Below are 20,714 nucleotides of genomic sequence, written 5' to 3'. Positions count from 1 at the left end.
GCAAAATCATAATATTGTCATTAGATTCTTATTACAGTTGCATTTATTAGCAGCATTTTCATGGCACATCTGGTGGAAGGGAATTAAATAACTCATAACTTAAGCCATCAGATAAATGTATTAAAGTAAGTGAGTAAAAAGTACAATATTTCCCCTCTAAAATGTAGTGGAAGTATAGCATAAAATGGAATTGCACACGTAAAGTACAAGTACCTTAAAACTGTACTCAAGTACAGCATTTTAGTATATAAGTTACTTTCCACCACTGACAAAAAAAAAAGTGTCATGACTTATCTAACCGGTGTCTATGATACATCCATGGAGGCCTGCGATACTGAATTACTGCAGTAAGGGCACACAATTAATTTCATACATAAAGATTTGAGTGAATATTTGTGGATCCTACAGAACAAGCAAGTATAACTGTGCTGAAACCACTAGTGAATTAGTCAACTGATAGAAAATGTATCCCTAACTATTTTCACCATTTATGAATTGTTTAAGTCAAACATTTGCTGGTTCCTGTTTCTTAATGTGAGATTTGCTGCTTTAATCTTAATTTAATATCACTGTAAATGAATAAAAGTATTTTGAAAATGTCTTCTTGGGATTTGGGAAACTGCAATAGGTATTTTTCACCATCTATTCATTGTTTAACCCCGAAAAATGTACATTTACAGATGAATGCAGCCTCAATCTGCACTACATTGTCTTCCTGTGCAACTCTGAAATGCCAACTTGTCAGCCACTCTCCTTAAATCCAAAAGAAGTCAAATTTACAGTGGCACTTGAAGTCACCATAACTAGTAACATTTTTGCCTACCTGGCCATCAAGCAGCCTGCAGGGCCACAGAATCATTTGCATGGAGATATTGATTTAGAATTGTTTGCCACATTGAATGGGCCTCTGGAGGGAAAAGGAGCGGGAGCTGCTTTACTTGGTGTTGCTTTGTTCTGAGCATCCCCACATACAGAGGTAGAATCATTGTGACAGGCGGAGAGAGATGTATTCATATACGCATAATAGCAACTCTGAATACCAGAATTCAAGAGTACAGCTGGCCTACTGATAGCCCATCATAATTTATGGGAAATATCCCAAAAATGTTGCACCCTGCCTACCCTGTAGACAGACAGTGGTCAAGTTATGAACAAAAAACAGTTTAATCTGGTTTTTCAGTCCCAGGAGGGTATGTGGGAGTGGGAGTGGGGGAGTCCAGTATGAATATGGGGAATTAAATAAAGTCCTTTACCTAGCAACTGGAGCAGAGTGGAATTCACTGTCAAGCTTTATCTGACTTACTTTCATTCTTTGTTGCCCAGTGTAACTATGGCAAGATGTTGAGCAACGGCTATGGAAGTGATAAATTCTGTGCTGTGCTTTACATCTTGCTTTCCAACCCTTCCCTCCATTCAGTATATCACTGAATGCACGCTGCAGCCAGAGGGTTGTACCTGCTTCCTAAAAGTTTATTCCCACTGGTGTTTACCTTTGAGCACCAGCCTTGTCCCCACAATAGATGATTACAATACAGTGTGTCATTGATTGGACATGGGTCTTACTCTCAAACACACACATGCATTGTCGTTCGCACACCTGTGACGCTGACACTGCGGGAAAAGAGGTGGGCTTCTGCTGGCTGGGGTTGTGTCCCAGACCCTTGCACCCTCCCTTTATCCCCCCCCTCCTGTGCCTTCAGGGGGCTCTGGTTTCACAAAGGGCCCCCTCAAACCACAGAAGAAGCCACGGCTCTCTGTGAGCTTTTGAACCCCTAAAATCCAACCACTCACCCGCCCACTCTCGCCTCCACAGCCGTCCTTGCATTCCCTTCACTCTCTCACTTCTCACACCTCATCCTCCGTTATGAGTAGGAGTGGGAGGGCATGTGCACTCAGTTATAGGTTCAGCTAATGATGGGATGAGCAGTGTAGGGGTGTAGAGCAGGGGAATGAAGAAACCTTTGATATCGTTCCTTTTCCATTTTGATATGAAACAACAAGACGTGCCTCAGGGGCCACGTGTCCATTACCCGAGCCTGTTGAATATGCATTGTTCTTTGTAGTGCAGCACTAAAAGCTAATGCAGGATGTAAACTGAGAACTAAAGTGGACTGGGGTGTGTGGTTGAGGGCTAGGAGGTGGGAGGGGGGTTGGTGGGTAGATTGGGGTTATGTGTGTGTTGGGAGGGGCGGACTGGGAGGGCTGCCAAGCACAGGTGTAAGGCAACTACAGCAGCAGTGGCGGATGGGGCAAACAGCAGGGCCATTGTTCACACACACAAACACAGAGTGCAACAAGTGTGGCCCAGGCAAGCATATGTGAGAACAGGATATTGGCTCATCTGTTAGTCTGATTAGGTACATAGCCCTGCGCTTCCATCTCCTGCAAATTACCACCATCCCCCCCTCACCCCCAAAACAACACCTGATCCTGTTGATCCAGCCATGTTCAGGACCTGGCATGAAAAAGTAGTGCCTTGTCAGATTCACTGCTACCTGATAAGGCCGAGGGGGGAATTAAGAAGCAGGTTCACGGTACATCAGGCTGTTTATGCAAATGACCTGTGGAAGCTACGTTCAGCACGGACAGTTCACAGTTGAAGGAAAGATAATGATCGCTGTGGATTTTCATTTATTCCACCTATAACAACCCTTATCCTTAACGGCCTGAAACCACACAGTGATAATCAGTCACTGTAGAAGCCACACACACGGCAGCTGGATTTTCACAAATCAATATACAAGGGAGACATCTGTAAGTTGTATATATCATGCATACAAATGTGTGTATGTGGTAATGAGCAAATGTTGGTGGTAATGTGGCCCTGGTGTGTGTATTGAGGTGAGAGGCTGGGAAGCTCGAGGGCATGTGTGACCTACGTGTTGAGTTGTAATGTAAACCATCCATGTGTGGTGGGCTTCAGTGTGGTCATTTGTATTTCAAACAGCGAAAGAGGCCTGTGCTGAAGGGGAAACATTCGTGGCAGCTGATGCTGAGATTAATCTCCTGCAAATTGAGCCTGCAATGCCTTTCATGGTCAACTTTTCATGTTCTGTTAGTGTTTGTGTATGTTCTGTCTGTCACCTTAGTACTTAGAAGTTTATGTTAAAAGCATTATTTTGTTGAACCCTCACATTTTAATGTTTGTGTATGTTTTCTTTTATAAGCACTTGCCACATTGTAGGAAACATGTTTCCTTGGTTACATTTTCATCAGGTAATTGGGGCACTCCAGTGATTCAGTATTGCTTTTCCATGAAGTTAGGGGACTTACAAGAGATTGCTTACAAATAAATGGTTAAAATAAAAGAAGTAGATGTAGATGCATATCCTGACTTTTGACGACTGTGGTTTGTGACAAAAACTAAAGAATTGCCTGAGGAAGAATGGAGGCAAATTAAAAAGAGGCTTTGTATCTGTCTGGTTGCACTTGTTAAAAAACTACCAATACAATAAACATGATAAATTCCATTGGTCTGTTTGTGATAACAAGAGGCCAAGACAATATACTGTACAGCCCCCTACGGTATTTATCTTGTGGGTTTTAAATTGGTGTTTATACATTATCTAAGAGCTAATCTTGACTGTGTAATGTGTATGTGTGGGTAAAATGCTAATGCAATGCTAACCTGTGAAAAAGTAAACTAAATTAGAGTAAACTTTGCTCATGACGCCTCCAGACCAAAGCTTCTTCAAGTGTGAGCATTTTTTAACCCAGTTTCAGTTAGGGCACTTAACTGAATGTGATTAATGATTTATCTGACAGAGGGGAACACAAAACTGTTTTCAGCTAATCTTAACCAGAGACATTATTTGTATCAAATCCTCATGCAGATACATTTCAAAATGCTAACTTCAGCTAAATCCAGTTTTTCTGGATTTTAGGACTTGATTTGTTGCCACTGTTGTATTTAAAAGACATTGTGAGACTTTTACATGACCCAAGGTTTCCATACACTTCTCAACATAAGAAAAAAGATGGAACTGTTTGAGATTACTGGCAGATATTTTCATTATCCATTACTTCTGAAGGAAATTGTTAATCAATGGCTTTATCAGTGTATCTATAATCACACGGGCACTCCCTATGTCCATATCTATTCATAATTAAAAACTTCCCCATTCACAGGAGCATCTCCCTGATTTAGAAGCTTACGTAACCTTGCAACTATTTTGCAAAACCTCCTCTCTCTCCTCCGAATTAGAGCTAACTGTCCTTGGAAAGTACTGATCTACCCTGCAGGGGAAAAGGCAGAATAGATGCACCGTACCATTCATTCAACTCCTTATCACAACATTATCTCAGCATTCCTATGCTCTGAGCTGGAACGTGCTCATATTCTCAGACGACGCCTCCTGTGTTTTTTTATTGGAGACACACGGGTCAAACTGGAGTGGCAGATGTTCCCATTTGCTCACCCAAGTAGAATGACCTGCTCCTTCAGGCGCCTCCTTCCTCTCCTCCTTCCATATCGAGTGACTGCCAGCCTGAAGGCCATTGTGGACGTTTAAGGAAGCGCAGAGGAAAGAGCAAAAGGAGAAAGAGCTTATAATAAAGTTGAGATGGATTCCTGGTGGGGTTGAGGAGGGGAGACGTCCTCCGGGCTCTGACTATAGGGGCCCCTGGGCTGCTGAGAGCCTCCATTCAAAGCCACCTGTTGATTCAGTTCCAGATGACCCTACTGGGCTCACTGATATCAGATGGGATGGAGAGGAAATGGAGAGTTGTGTTTGGATGAGGAGTGTGTGAAAATGAGCTTTTATGTTCAAGTGTTAATGCGTGTATGCCTGGGGCCTCTATCCCGTCAGTCAAAATCAGAGGCAAAAATGACAGCAAACAGAACGAATGGAAGAATTTAATTTAATATTAAAGAAAACACAGCTGAACAAGACTATGGGTCCACAGCCGTGCTAGCAGCTGGGGCTGCACATATAGGAACAACAGTGCAATAAGTTAACTTCAGCATGACAGCAGACATGGTTACAATGGCAATGCTAACATGCTAATGCTTATCAAATATAATGATTATCATGATCTTAGTTTAGTGCGTTAGAATGCTAACATTTGCTATTTAGCAATAAACACAAAGCAGCGTTAAAATACAGCTCTAGAATACACTTTTCTATTAGATAGAAATTATGAATTAAAAACGAAATATTGCAGCATGTGTATTATTTATGGTTATAGTTTATCTGTGGTTCACAACAGAAAAGAAGCAGTATATACAAAGACAAGTCACAAACAAAAAATATGCATAAAACAGAAAAATATACCCTGTTTATAAATAGAGGCAAAAATAAATGCAAATGTGTAACAATATACACACTTTACTAAAAGAGTTTGTAGTATATTAGTAAAGCTTTTAGTTTATTTTCAGCTTGGTGTAAGACAGTTAAAGCTATGTTTTTTTTAAAGGTTCAGGGTGTAACATTTAGGAGGATGTGTTGGCAGAAATTAAATATTATATTTATAGGTATTTTTAGCGTATAATCACCTGAATATAGGAATTGTTGTATTTTCATTACCTTAGAAGGAGCCCTTTTTATCTACAGACAGTAGAGTTCACCATGTTGAACAGCGATGATTCTACAGTAACCCACCAAAGTTTCTCCTACACACTTCCTCTCATTCCCAGGTTGATAAATAAACACACAAGTGGTGTTCAGTTAGTTGCAGTCTGAAACTTCACTGCTAGAGACCACTAAATCCTACACACTGGTCCTTTAAATGCTGCTTATTTTTAAAAATGATACAACAGACCATAAGGTTTTATTATATTCTATATCTTCCTCTTTTGTGGTACTCCTTGGAAATTAGAATTAAAATTGGGCCTACAATAGAACCCCTATTGTAGGCCCAATTTTAATTTCCAAGACGTCCTTCTTCCCAGCAATGTCCTCCAGCTCCTCCAGATAAATTCCCAGATTAGATGTGACATTCTGGTTCTGGTCTCCTACCAAATTGATGTGTCTGCATGAGTAACTCCAGAGGGAGCCGTCCAGGAGGCATACTGATCAGATGCTACCTCAAATTGTTTCTATTGGCATGAAGGAGTTCTAAGCTCCCTCCGGACCCCTGAGGCCCTCGCCTTACCTTGCCCTGACACCCTGCAACGGAAACTAATTTTGGCCTCTTGTAACCATGATATCACTATGGTAGTCATTACAAAAGCTCATGGCTATAAGCAAAGGTTGGGTTGTAAATCAACTGGTAATCTGAGAGCCTGCAACCTTGCGCTCCATCTCACTCTCCCCTGGTCACATTATATACCAAATAACACAACTCCATAGTTACCAGCTAACACTTATGTCGACTCCCAATGAAAGCCCAGCAAACCCCAATGTGTTGACAGTATGTGTGAGCATACTCTCAGCTGGATAAAGACCTTCCAACAGCTCAATGACTAAATCTAAAAGTGCTCTTCTCAGACCAGCTGACTAAGTATGTTCTGCAGTCGACTTGAGGAAATTGCCTAAAAAGGCGCCTCAGATGTCAAAGCTGTGGTAGGTAAGTTTAAAGATCAACAGTAAGATAAACACGTTGAGTTTCCGCTCCCCTACTTCTCCCTTCACCCACCCTGCCAGTGGCAATTAGCAACAGGTGATTGACGACACAGAGTGCAGCTTTCACGCTTCACTGTTGATACTACTTGGTCAGATGCCCAAGCTGCACAACTTAAGTTGAAAGCAAACAGAGGACCATCAGCTCTGCCAAGATTCTGACATATAAAACTACTTATTTATGTTCACACAACATGGAAATTACTTTTGCTGAGCTCACACAAAATATCAACTTATGAAACCTGCTCACAAGAACTGCTGCTCTTTGGTTATTTAAACAGCCATTAATAATTTAAAAAATGACACCAGTCGTTAATTGATGGGTGCAGAGTGAGTCATGCACCATTTCCTTTCTTTGTGATCCCATGAAATCGTGCCTTACTCATAAATCTGCATCATGGCTGCAGTTTTTCTCTACTGCTGCTTAAAGCTTTAAGTCTGAAGAGACCACGGCAGGGCTATCACTTCTTGCGGGTCACACTCTCTTTATTATTATATTCCCATTATCCCACAGTTGTATCTGTCATCACTGCTTGGTCCTGCATATGTGAAAGTTTTTCAAGCAGCACCGACCCACAATATCCAGTGATGTCATAATAGCAGCACCTGTCCTGGTGGTTGGAGCCCACCTCCCCACAGTGGTTTGTGGTCTGCTGAGGTAGGCATGTCAGGCATGTCTAACTCTGACTCCAAGTTACGAAGGGCTGTTATGCCAATGAAAGTGTTGGGACAGCTGTGTGTGTGTGTGTGTGTGTGTGTGTGTGTGTGTGTGTGTGTGTGTGTGTGTGTGTGTGTGTGTGTGTGTGTCCTCACATGCTGATCTTGAAGTAGGATGGATTTGTATTTGAGAGGCTTAATCTCCTAGATTATTTTAGGATTTAGTTATAATGAAACTGAAGATAGTGATACTGATCGTGAAATGGAAGACACGATACTAGCACTGGAGCAAAATATCATGTTGCCAATATAAGAATATGGATTGGCCATTGTCCAACAAACAATAATAATTTTAACTTGAGAATGGACACTTGAGTGGACAAACTTCTGATCAGTTTATAATATGTAATCCATTGTTGTATATTTAAAGACTTAATAACAATTTTTTTAATCATCAATTATTTTGTTAAAGGAGTAATATGTAGGATTTAGTGGCATCTAGTGGCAAACATTTGAATATAGCTCGGCCTTCCAAGCGTGTAGGAGGAACTACAGTTGCTGTGGAACTCGTGAAAAACTCGAAAGGCCCTATCTAGAGTCAATGTTTGGTTTGTCCATTCTGGGCTACTGTAGAAACATGGTGGTTCAACATGGTGACCTAGAAGAGGAGAGAAAAAAGTCTTATTCTAAGGTAACAAAAACACAATGATTCTTATTTTAAGCTGATTATACACTACTGAAAACATACCTATGGATATTATATTACATTTATTTAAATAGATCTTCCTAAAGGTTACACACCAGACCTTAAACAATGGATGTAATTACTGTGTGTATTGTAATGTGAAAGGTGTCACTCAACGTGGAGCACCCATAGAGAATAATCACACAACTCCTCAGCTCTACTGACCATCTGTTTAGCTCACTATTTTGCTTTTCAGGCCAACAACTTTACTGTTGGGTTCATTGCCCTAATCAAACCTGCTGCTGACACCAACTGAATATATGATTAGAAATGGCACACTTAAGGAATGCACATTACTCATCAAGATAATCACAGTAACAGTAGAGAGTCATCACTCAAGACAATACCAGTACATTACATAATTAACAGGGAATAGCAGTTCTACAGTGATTGTCTATGTGAAGCCCTGGGCCTTAAGTGTTGATTTGACACATGTTTGTTTTGATAGTAGCAGCAGTGGCAGCAGCAGCAGCAGATGTAATGTTGTAGAACAAGTGGTTATAGTAGTAGTAGCTGTACTAGTGGTTGTAATACTATCCCTGGTTCCACTAGAGACATTTTTTGTTCTATTGTGTAAGTGCTGTTTCAATTTCCACTTAGCAAGTCCAAACATTCTTGTAGGAAACATTAAATACTTGTGATGTTTTTCAGTTTTATAATGGTCATAAAAATGGTGAGATAATTGAGGAATACCAGGATTATATCTTAATATTTTATATAAAAGTAATATACAAAGGTACTCGTAAGGATTCAGATGTGGACCTGACTCCCCACAAGTTGCTACACATGGGTGTGCCAATGAGTATGATAAAAAAATTTTTTTTAAAAAGATTGCAATTGTAAATCAGGTGATATGATGATAAATGTACGTGTGTGGGCAGATCTGAAATGCCGGCAGAAGAGATGGTATCACTTCACTTCCTTGTTTACAAAGGAACTCAAAGGTGCCATGCAACTGCTGCCAAAGAGGCCTACAACTTCCAGAGTCTTTTAACCTTTTACCATCATAAACACACCTAAAATGACCTTCCAGATGGCAAATTACTATAAACACACACAGTCATTTTCACTTGTAGCGCTGTCAGAAGACAGTTGTGGGTTGTGGTGTTTAAACAGCCTCCCTGCAGCTGTTACATCCATAGATTCAAATGTAGGAGCTCAGGGTATGTGCATGTGCTATGTGTGTGTGACTGTGTGAGCACATACAGTACAGGCAGCTGCATTCCTGTACCTGCTTGCCTTTTTGCCATATTAGAGTCACCGGACACGAGTACTGAGGGAGCTGCTGGTGCTGGTGATTGTGGTGAAGGTGGTTCAGCGGAATGGTGAAATGGCAGCTCATTTCAATGCCTGTCTGCCCCGCCAAGAGCCTGTTCTTGCTTGTTGATCTCTTTTAGCAAACACCAAATACCACAGCAAGTCTTTCTCTGCACCTGTGAGGCTGATGAGGTCTGCTTGCTAGTACGTGGGCGTGAGACAGGAATGAAAGAGAGAATAAGCTTTGTATCGACTGAAGTTTTGAGATGCATATTTCTGTTCTCTGTACTGCAGCCCACACATGTACCTGAGGGCATTAGTCCAGCCTCCTCAACTGTTTCCTTACCAGCCCAATTCCTCGGGTGGGGCTGTAGCAGAGTTTAGAGACATTTTTAATGACCTGAAAACCTGATTTACAGATTTACAGTCTCCACATTTTCTCTGTAGACTGGGGCTCTGTGAGGCTGTCGTTATGTGCTTTATATAAATATGCTCACAATGATAATATTAGCATAGCAATTTTTAGTAAGTAATGTTTACCACATTCAACATCTTAGTTTAGTGCGCTAGCATGCTAACATTAGCATTACACATACAAAGTTCACTGTAAGGCTGATGGGAATGGTCATTGTAGTTTTGCTGATGTTGACATGACAATGGAGCTAAGTGAAGGTAATGAGGTAATCACTTATATTATTATAATGAATCCATGAGAAACATGGTGAACATTCAAGTGTGCAACACATTTTCATAGCAGTCCACCCGAGGTGGCAATAAAGGAAATGTCAGGGGATCACTGAATCACCAAAAATCATTGGGATTAATCCTCTAGTTTCTTACATAGCCCAGACCAGAAGGTCTGGCTGCACCCATTATCATTCAGGTATAGGGGGAAAAAACTATACTTTATACTTTACTATACAAACTATACTTTGAAAAAGTATCAAGAGAAGCTCATGCAAGAATGTTTCAGTTCCGTCTCCAGAAAATGTTTTAAAAATATCCTTTGTATATCTTTACAACCAGTCACGGAAAAAACACAGCATGCCTGCATTATTGCACAACCAAATCTTTGTCAAAACTGGCTAAAAACCTGACTATAGCATCACTGATGTGCCCCATAGGTTTCTCTGGGAAAGTTTCAAAGGTTGACTCAGATCACAATAACATATTTTACCCTCATGGGGTCTAGCCAAGCAGATAGTCTCCGTTTTATCTGCTGAGGTTTTGAGATATCCATCTCTGATATTTCTTCCACCACAAAAACACAATGGAGCTAAACTGGAATTGTGTTTGCAGGAATCAAAGCATTAAAAAGCAACATATCATGAAATCAGCAGCAGCAAGTATTTCTGGAAAACTGGGTAATCATCTGAGAGTTTCCTTTGAAGCTAGTTTCTACTGAACAAATCACCTGAGCTGAAGTGGGGTAGAAAGCAGAAAAAATAAATGATTACTTATATTTCTTTTAAACTAGGTTTTAATAGTGAGAGATGTTCTAGAGACAGCATCTGCTAATAATTAGGGGCACTGCACCTTAAGGCAGCTCTACACTGACCGCTGCTTGACTGGCCCAGATATAATTCTGATGTCAGGCATGATCAGCTTTCCTCTGTCCAGAGAAAGCTGTATGCACAACTTTAGAAATTAGATCTTCAACCTCTCGTGTCCCTTTGACACACCAGAGAGACGCTTGGTATCGACATTCTAACTTCTCAAAACAAGTTACCTCCTGGTGAAAAAAATGTTCTTCATTTTAAAATCAATGCACACTTCAATGTTTCTTTGTTTACATGGTTCTTTTTCCATCTAGTCACTTTAAACCACAAAACGCTCATTCATCTGAAAAATGTGGACTGAAATGGAGCAAGATTCTTCTAACAAAGGAATTATTTGCTCAGAAATCCGTAAGGTACAAATGTAAACCCATAAGAGAGAAATAAATTCAATATGGTAAATTAGACCAACTTTAACCAACCTCTTCTAAGAATGCAAAAGGGCACAATATTACTATTGTCAAAGGCACAGTGTTCCAGTTTACACAACTTAAAAGGCTCCAGAGTCTCTCACCAGGACATAAATCTATGCAAAACTAGACTTTAGTAATTGCCTAGATCTCTGGTGAGACCACAGCTTTCCATAAATCATAACATGGTTGAGGTTTGAGGGCAGCAGTGATATTCTTGTAAACTGCTTAAAGCTTGTTAGTGCCCTGGATGCTTAGCAGAGGAGATTCAAAAACCAGCAATGCAGAGACTGAACAATTAGCTGTCCAACAAACACAAACAGGCACACGATGGAAAAGAAAACTGCTGAGGAATCCTGTAACTGTCCTCGTTAAATGCCTTCCTTTGTGTTTTATCTCTTCCTTAATGCCACTTTCGCATTTTCCAGTCTTCAAAAAATTCCAACCCAATAATTTCCCCTGCGAGTGTGCTTAGCGCTAGGCAGGCAGAGCACACTAAACAATCAACACATCCTGACTGGAATAATAGCTCTTTGTACACCCCCGCACCACTGCTGGAAACCCTTTTCAGAATGAGTTAGGAACATCCCATAGACACACTTTTCAAACCTACACCCACCTCAAGTGACCTGGGTCCAGTTTTGCCACCATTTGCCAATTTCAAGTCTCTCACAGTTATTCACACTGGCTGACAGATTGGGTTCTGGAGGCGGAGAGTGGTTAAATCCAGAATAGATGGAGGGTGAAAAAAAGACAACAACACACAAGCCTGTCTTTTATTTTCGCTGAAAAGTGAAAACCACAAATCAACTTCACATCTCCTTGGAGCCAAATCACGACCTAAACCCTGCCGCTCCGGGAAAGAAGGAATGGAACAAGACATGCACACAGTCCCACTGTTATATATGGACCACAGCCTATATTTAACTGCGCATTTGAATGACATTACAAAAAATGCTGACTTAACATTTTTAATGCTTGCTGTGCATGTGTGCTTGATTTCTTTATTTTAAAAAGCATTTCTGTAGCATGTGAACATAAAAAGAACAGTCTTCACTCATTTGGGTAAAAATGTAAGAATCATTCTGGTTTTTCACAACAGGTGTTTTGCCATCATTCCATTTTACTCACCAAATTAAAGGTACCGCGTGGAATTTTTGATATGTCAATAGGACTGTTTTATTTGTGTCCTACGTGCACAAGAGGACACATACACGTGGGCTATGTGATACACGTTTTTGCTGCTGGTTTCATGCAATTCCACTGACTGACAGTTGGTGGTGGCAATGAGTGAATCCAGTTTCAGGTTAAGGCAGAGAATGTTTTACCAATTGGGGCTCCCTGGTAGCCCCACCTGGTATACCGTTCGCCCCATGTACAAAGGCTGAGTCCTTACCGCAGTGGCTGGGGTTCAGTTGCAAGCTGTGGCCCTTTGCCCCTCTCCCCACCTTCCCATCAGTCTTCAGCTGTCACTATCAAACAAAGGCAATAAAAGCCCCAGAACTAAGCTTTTTTTTTCTTTCTTTTTTTAAAGAATGTTTACCAAAGCACTCAATAGTCTGGAAGAGTACAAATCAAGTTTTTAGCATATTACCACACTTGATTGCTCTGCAGATGGACACTAAAAAACTCCATCACAGTAGTTTAGACAATCTTGAACTGTTGACTTGTTTGATCAAGTGACCGGAAACGTTTTCTGCCCAACTGGACTTTGCTGAAGCAATGCTGCTGTGTTACTAGATCTCACCACTAAACTTGGTAACTACATTTTTCATAACCAATGAAAAAGATTATCAAAATGTCTAACAAACCTCGAGCAAAATTGTGCAGGTTTATAGTTAAACATTTGGCTGTAAAACTATGATATGTATAAAAATGTCCTCATGTTCTCCAAACTGTGATGGACTGTGTGCAGCTGCAGAGGAATTAAGTGTGCTAATGTGCTAATAGCTTGATTTTATAGGCAAGCGAGTGCTCTGGTAAAAAAAAAAACGTATTCGTGCAAACTACATTAATGCATTAGGAAAGTAATAATTTCCAGGTGCCTCAGCATTTAAATCCTATTTACATACATTCAAATGCAGAAAGATTAAAAACACACTTTATAAGTCACATTTACATATTTTAATGCTGTCGAATAGCAACACAGATGTTTTATGAAACCAAACGAAGTAAATCAGAAATTGAAAAGGAAACCTTGCACATAACATCGCAGATCAGATTGCAACTAGAACACCGAGTCATGATGTCAGAGGAAAGTGTTGTGTTTATGAGTCTTGAGTCACCAGGGTGAGGCTTATAGCTGTAGCAGTCCACACCTAATGTGTACTGTGACCCCATCAGTCACTTGATCTGTTTCTAACTGTTGTCCATTGTAAAGTAGAGCGATCACATCATTGCATTGCATTCAGTGGTGTTTGCCTGACACTGACTTTTCATATCCAGCCTGAAGAAGCATTCTTCTAAGTCAGCCATATGTCATATTGTTTGCATGACAACTTATTTACAAAAAATAATTAATCAATGGGAATCTTACTGAAAGCGCCTCGTAAACATTTTCTAAATGGCCTGATAGAGCCTGTGTGTATTTATCTGTAGGACCTTTGCCTCTTGTTCTTCCTGGTTATAATGCTCCGGTAGGCCTAATAAAATCCTAAAACCGCATCTTATCTAACTCATTCCATGCTTTCTCTACAGTTTATGTTCACATTAAATCTCTCAGATTAAAGCATTTACACTCAGGCTCCAGGCAATGTTTGTCTCCCAAACATACTCTGATCATTTCCTTTACTGTTAGCAAACAATAATTTCCATCTTTATCTTTTGAGAGCCCCACTATAAATCCTGCAGCACAATAACTTAAGATAGCTGTCTGCTTTCTCAAACAAAAACCTTGTGCCATGTAAAGTTCTGTCAGACAGCAGAAGACATAGAAGTAGGCCAGCCTGGCACAGTCAGTACGTTTGGGAAACTAAAACACAGTCTAGAGAAAAATCAAAACTCACCTCAAGAGTTCCACCAATGCCAATGCCAATATCCTTTTCACTTACAAACTCTTGACCACCTTCTCTCAGTGTAACAACACACTGATGTTAGAATTAAATATTAGTTCAATAACATATCAGCATAAAAATGAGAATACAAACAGATAAGATATACAAACATAGTCTAAATACAAGTCTTTCTACAGGGTCAAATCAAACTAATTTAGAATTTCAAGGCGCAACATTTATCTTTTCAGATTTTATTAAAAATCTTACATTGGCACTAAATGTTGTTTGTGTGGAAGAGAAAGATAACTCTCTGAACCCCATAATTTCTGTCTGCATTCATTACAATAGGCAATCTTCTAAGTTCATAATAAAAAACTCTCTGGGCTTCTAGACCAAAAGTGCAATGCAAAATAACCCAAATATAATATCACAATCTGTCATAAGAAAAATAAATACAGTTGACTCATTGAGTATGCAGTATGTTTATACAAGTAATTCAAATATCTGGATTAATGTATTTTCTCCTCATTCATTGTACAAATTGGGCCAAATAAAATATTCACACAGTTATTATTGTAACAGATAAGCTGACAGAAACGTCCACTTTACGGTTTTATGAAAGGTGAAAAAGATAGAACACATGTTGAAGAGGTTTTTTTTCCCTCCAGCAATGTAGAAAACCTGATTATTATTCACAACAGCTACTGCAATTAACAGCCCAAATCCCAGTATCGCATGAGGAAGTCATTGTCCTCACAGTCCACACAAATACAACAGCTTCCAAATGACCTGGAACAAATCACAACACTGCTCTATCAAAGTTGTCACACACAGCTGTAGGCAGAGGTGAGGCAAATCAGTTACAACCACGTGTCAGGCTTCAGGCTCATGACTCAACAGAAAAAGTCTTGACAAAGCACCTCAGGACATTTTAAAAGGTGATTTTACTGCTGCTATTGTTATGAAGGTTAAGGCCTTTATATGTTTCTGGCAAGAAAAGCCGCCTGGCAACCATGTGTTGCGCAGAGGTTCACTTTGAGCCTACTTTGTATTACTCTCAACAGCTCTTTCTGTAGGTTTAGTTATTGACAGTTTGATTAATATAATAGGTCAATGTCTAAACAAAAGCATGCATGTATGTGTGTTTGTCAAAACAGATTTTCCCACAGATCTTGTCATGACTACATTGATGCATGCATCTTGCATTTAAGTTCATTGACCTGTGATGTAACCACTCATTTGGTTGTTTTTTTTAACTTCCCTCAACAGTGACTGGTGGTTTTGATCAGCTGCTGGATGCAGTGGTTGGGCGGAGGATATAATCTAAACCACGGCTTCATTCAGACACTTTGAAATATGCAACAATGTAATCAAAGTAAGTGTTTAAGTGTTTTTTAGTTTTTTTTTAAATCAAAGTGTCCCTTTTTCTTTTTTTAATTCTGTGCTCTCATGTAAGCACAAATTGTCCAAACACCAGCATGGAATGTTGGGAGCTCAATGCCAAAAGGACACAAACAAGAAAACAAGCACTTATCAGCGTCTGAAAAACCAACCTCTGAATTTTCAACATTCTTTTCATTTTCTAGCTAAAATTGGGCTTTCAAAATGTCATCTTGTGGCAAAAAATCCAAGAGGAGACCAGCTAAGAAGTATGAATACTCTACTCTAAGGACAAGGGCACATGACTCCTCCTTGATTCGCTTCATCGCTCAGAGGCAGAGCCTGTAATCTTAGAAGAATTACGAATTTGGAGAGGGAGGTGGAACAACGTGCAGGAAATATCTATTTCTCCTCAAGTCTTCCTTGTCTTGGCTTTTCCCTTGCCGTGTCCCGATCTGATCTGCTTCTTCTCATGCTGCAAACAGGGCGTCAATTATCATTCCAAGTCTTGGCCTGTCGGGGCACTATAAATCACTTATGCCTCACCTTCTGCACGGTCACACTCCTTTCCTTCTACTGTAGGCATAATGACAGGAGAAAATGAGTAAAGCAAGAGCATGGCCCTCTGGACCCTCCTTTGGGTGCTCAATCACCCGCTTATGCTGCTGCAGCTGGTGTTCCTCAGTGTCATGCTTTTTTTATGGTAAGCTTTGACCTACTGCATCAGACTTGCTGGAATAGTAACAGTCCATAATACATTACAGGCAGTTGTTTTGTTACATAAAATATAAGATTAAGTTCATATACTAAAAGTAAGTAAGTTGTAAGTTGATGTTTCTTCACAGGCTGTCTGCATTTGATTGTAATTAATTGTACTCTAAGGAGTCCTTCCAAAAATAATGAAAGATCCTGCAGCCCTGACCACCAAATGTTCCCAAATAGAATTCCAATCACCACTAAATCCCCAAAGGCCTCCCTCTGGAGAATCTGCCGGCTAGTGTATTCTTTGACGGGTGCAGCCGGAAACCCTAATGTTCAAGCCACAGTCTTAAAATTCCCAAAACCATGGAGCTGTTTTCCTCGGGGATGAGTCTATAACTGCAGCTTTGACAGACACGGTGCTCATTTGTCTTGCTCCATAGCCATTTGAATACCGCTCTCAAAACTGAGCCACAAAAGCATTTTTAGAATTTCATTCAAGTTTTGTCATTTCATAAATATCTGACACAGTGCTAGTGGGTACATAATCCTGATGTTCCTAACATTTTTTTTTGTCAATTTCATAATTTTTTTTAACATAAGAGGGATGACTTGAGACAGCAAACCCATGCATCCTATTACTTGCAATCTTTCCTGACCCAGACTGGCATGTTCAGGCATAAAAGAATCCCCTCTGTAGCAGACCAGAATTAAATCCAGGTCTTGCTGGCTACAAACAAAAACAATGCAAGTAAAAGACACGTTTTTTTACTTGCTTAGAGGAATTTTTAAGGTGTAAGCAAAAGTGAGTTTTACTTTGACACATTCAAATTCAAAGATGTAGCAAAATACTAACTATACTCAAGGGAATACATAGTCATATCAAGCAGAGGGCAGGGATGACATTTCAAAGAAAACATTTTCATGATTTGTTCTGTCAATTGACTTGGCAGCCTGATTCACAGCGTCTCACAGCTTGAACCTCAGCAGTTTAGGTAGATACTGACATCTTCTGACCGCTCAATGGACTGCAGCACTGAATTTTGAGCGATGATATATCAGGTATAGTGTTGCGGAGGATTCCTGAGAATGACCACATTAGATAGATGAGATTTGAGATTATAACAAGGTTTCTTTCTTAACTCACAGTCACGTTTCTGTATATATCTTTCACTGGTCAATGCTTCAAAAACACTTCAGTTTATAGAGAAGTCACAAAAACACAAACCAAGAGTGACGGACCATTTAATGATCTTCAGAAGTAAGTTAAACAACCATTTATTTTACAGTTTAAAATGTCCTCATGGAGGAACAGCAAAATACACTCAAAATGAAGATTGATCAAAAGACAGTTTTCATATTAATCACCGTTTTAAGTTTGTTTTTTGTATTTTCTTCTTGTTTGTTTATCAAAAATTATAAGTGCCTTCAACATAACCATGAGAGTATTCAGCTTGCAGTCATAGAAATATTTACACCACAAAACTGACAAGCATGGTTTTACTTTCAGCATCGGTTTCACACACACTGTGTCATCTCCTGTCTCTTTCAGACTGCTTTGTTTTGTTGCACAAAACAAAAATAAGGACCCTGAAGAAAGACAATTATAAAGGGGAAAAATACACAAGAGCACAGATTAAGGACATTAGTATTTACAGCTTGGCTCAAGAAGACAGTTAAGGGGGGACAGGGGTGGAGACAGATGACAAACACATCCATTAGCGGCATGATGTAAAGTTCAAGTCACATTCTTTGCCTCTATGATTTTACTTTAACCTTGAAAGATTTGAAAATAAAGCATGCTATAGCACATCTGTCATGAAGTCACTGCTTAAATGACCTCAGGATGCAGTCTTTAATATGTTAGGATGATTTTCAGACAGCAGGGGGCAGTAGAGGACCACATCAGGGAGAAGGAAAACAGGAATACAAACAGAAATGCAACCCCTACAATACAATGATTCCTTCAAAATGAGGATTCAGTTTCAGAATGTAAAAGCACTGTAGTAACAGAGTTGGGTTGATGAACAATACCAAAAAAAAGGAATCAAGTCTGCCCTCTGAGTGGCAAAATACAAAGTCACATATGAAAATAGGTTCTGATCAATTTCTGTTTAAGATACATTGCGTGAGTTGAGCGTTTGCAAAAGACATTTTGGCACAGAATTAATTTAAAAAAACATTTTTTCGTGAATTTTACCACTGGATCCTGTAGAGATCCTTCCCACCATCCCCCCTTTTTCCCCTGCCCAAAGGAAAAAAGAAAGCAATAAAGAAAGAAAACATTGAGATTTGATGATCTGTCTTGTAAAATAATTCACTTGGTCTCTCCACATTGCTTCAGTCTTTAAATATTTATAGTATTTACAGTTTCACAATTGTCCACAATACCCTTAGGTTTAAAGAAGATGCAAACAAAAATAAACAAATTAAATATTCTTTATATAGTCCCCTGTTGAGGCATTGAGTGTAAACTGTACAACTCTAAACGTCCCCTCACGAGTTCCTGGGGCAGGGAACACTTCGGGATGGAGAGTTGAGTCCGGAAATGACGTAGAAGTTGGCTGATGGTGAAGGAGCAAAAGCAGTATGATTGATCAGGCTGAAATGATTCTTGATCATTTTCCAGGCAATGTTTTTCTTTTATCTTGCACAAGCATGGCTGATCACAAGAGTAATTCCATAACATGTCTCATTTTATACTCAAATCTGTACAAAGTTCACAATTTTTTTTCTTAACATAGTGCAATGACTTATCACATCGTTTGTCTTTTAAAAAAAAAAAATCACAATCACTTTTATGAAGGTAAAAAATATCCCATAGGAAGGTCTCAATCCATAGCTTTATGGATGCTATGAATTAGAAAAGGCTATGCACAACACCTCCAAAAATGGCAAAAATGAAATGAGAAATCAGAAGTGATCATCAAAAATCCCTGTTCGACCCTTCAGATCCTCTCTGTAAAAGGTATAGTTTTTGGAATTCAATGTCATTGAGTGACTTAAGGACTTGGTGAAGTGACGGAGAAAAAGGTGAGTGCATGCTAAATTAGATTTTAAAAAAGTCAAACTCATAAAAATATGAGGCAATTCCAGTTTACAAAACTGGAGTCCAAAAGGGCTGGTGTTGGCTTTGTTCAGGAAAAAAATGGAGGTAATTAAACTGAGGCAATGACAATCATGAGGTGAGGAGAAATGCTGGAGATGCTGTTGAGAAGGTCTGGGGCCAGGCGCGAAAGGTGGCTCTCCGAGAATTCACACGGTGGGAAAATCTGCACCACATAAGCTGGCTGTGAATCCAAAAATGAAAATAACATTATGAGAGAGGGAACTAAAGCTACATGAAATTTCATTATGAAACAATTTAAAGGATACGGTACAATTTAAAAAGAAAGGCAGAACAGAAAAAAATTAAATGACCACCGACCTGATTAGAGCCAGGATTGGGCACATTGATGATGCCAGCTGCCTGTTTGGCTTGCAGGTAAGTGATGAAGCCACTGTTCAAGGCTTGGGTTTGACCAAGGACATCTTCTTGGTCTCGACCACAAGGCAGAGCCAGTAGCAAACAGTAGTCATTCTCCACCTGCCATGAATTTATTGATCAAAATATTAAAAGGGTTAATCAGGTCAATGGCTAAAATCCATGAATCCATGAAAATATGTTTTGTATGTTCATCCGAAATTTAGAACCTGCTTTAGAAAAAGTAGTAAAATCCCAAATACTCACAGTCATTCTGCGCGCCACACTGTCCAGCTGGGAAGCCTCAAGTCTCATCCTCTGGACAATACGGAGAAGAGGACCTCCCTCTGGGGGTGGCAGGGAGCGTTGGGCCAGTATGGTGTTGCCAGAAACAAAGTGCAACTGGACAGCAGCCTGATCATTCTTCAGTGCCAACAGGCCTTGCCACACAATAGGATATTTCTGTACAAAAAAAACAAGAAAATTGTTGTTAATCATATTTTTGTCTTTGGTATTGCCTTGAAAATGACATTGCTGGCCAATCAGTCTTCCTACCGTCAAAAGCTGCACCATGTCGATGGAACGATGTCCTGAATGTTCCAGCTTAGCATCAGGCCGTGGCTGCAGTGAAGTTGATGGGGTTACTGTTGGTGGAGGTGTTGGCAGGAAGGCTGGAGGGCCTTTCTGTAGAGACAGATCTGGCTTGTGAGTAAGACCCATAGGTGACGTCATAGGAGACTGGTAGGAGGGTGAGACTGTGTCCCCTTGTATTCGAGAAATGTGTGAGAGATCCGTAGAGGTAGCATGGCGAAGATGGGAATTCTCAGGCTTGGAATCACTTCCTCCCCCATGAGACTGAGACATTTTACCCCTGTGACCCAGCTCAGGCTCCGGAGGGACCTAATTAAGAAAATAAATACAAGTTAATACACCTATGCATATTTTAGGAGTATAAGCTATAACTAAGAAAATGCAGTTATATATGCTACATAAT

General features: G+C 39.9%; 1 protein-coding gene across 1 annotated transcript in view; it reads right to left on the bottom strand.

Moving 5' to 3' along the window:
* Window positions 1-17,485: 17,485 nt before the first annotated feature.
* spen (spen family transcriptional repressor) overlaps window positions 17,486-20,714 on the bottom strand; it is a 28,129-nt gene continuing 24,900 nt past the window's right edge. Inside the window, exons 12-15 of the mRNA XM_051424274.1 lie at window positions 20,276-20,620; window positions 19,988-20,182; window positions 19,685-19,843; window positions 17,486-19,547 (exon numbers count right to left, since the gene is read on the bottom strand). Of these exons, the coding sequence (XP_051280234.1) occupies window positions 19,416-19,547; window positions 19,685-19,843; window positions 19,988-20,182; window positions 20,276-20,620 (831 nt within the window). The 3' untranslated portion in view covers window positions 17,486-19,415. The remainder of the gene's footprint in view (window positions 19,548-19,684; window positions 19,844-19,987; window positions 20,183-20,275; window positions 20,621-20,714) is intronic.

The sequence above is a fragment of the Dicentrarchus labrax genome, unplaced genomic scaffold (assembly GCF_905237075.1).
Source record: "Dicentrarchus labrax unplaced genomic scaffold, dlabrax2021, whole genome shotgun sequence".
Lineage (NCBI taxonomy): Eukaryota > Metazoa > Chordata > Actinopteri > Moronidae > Dicentrarchus > Dicentrarchus labrax.
The sequence above is the reverse complement of the archived record's forward strand: the minus strand, read 5'-3'. Positions and strand labels throughout refer to the sequence as shown.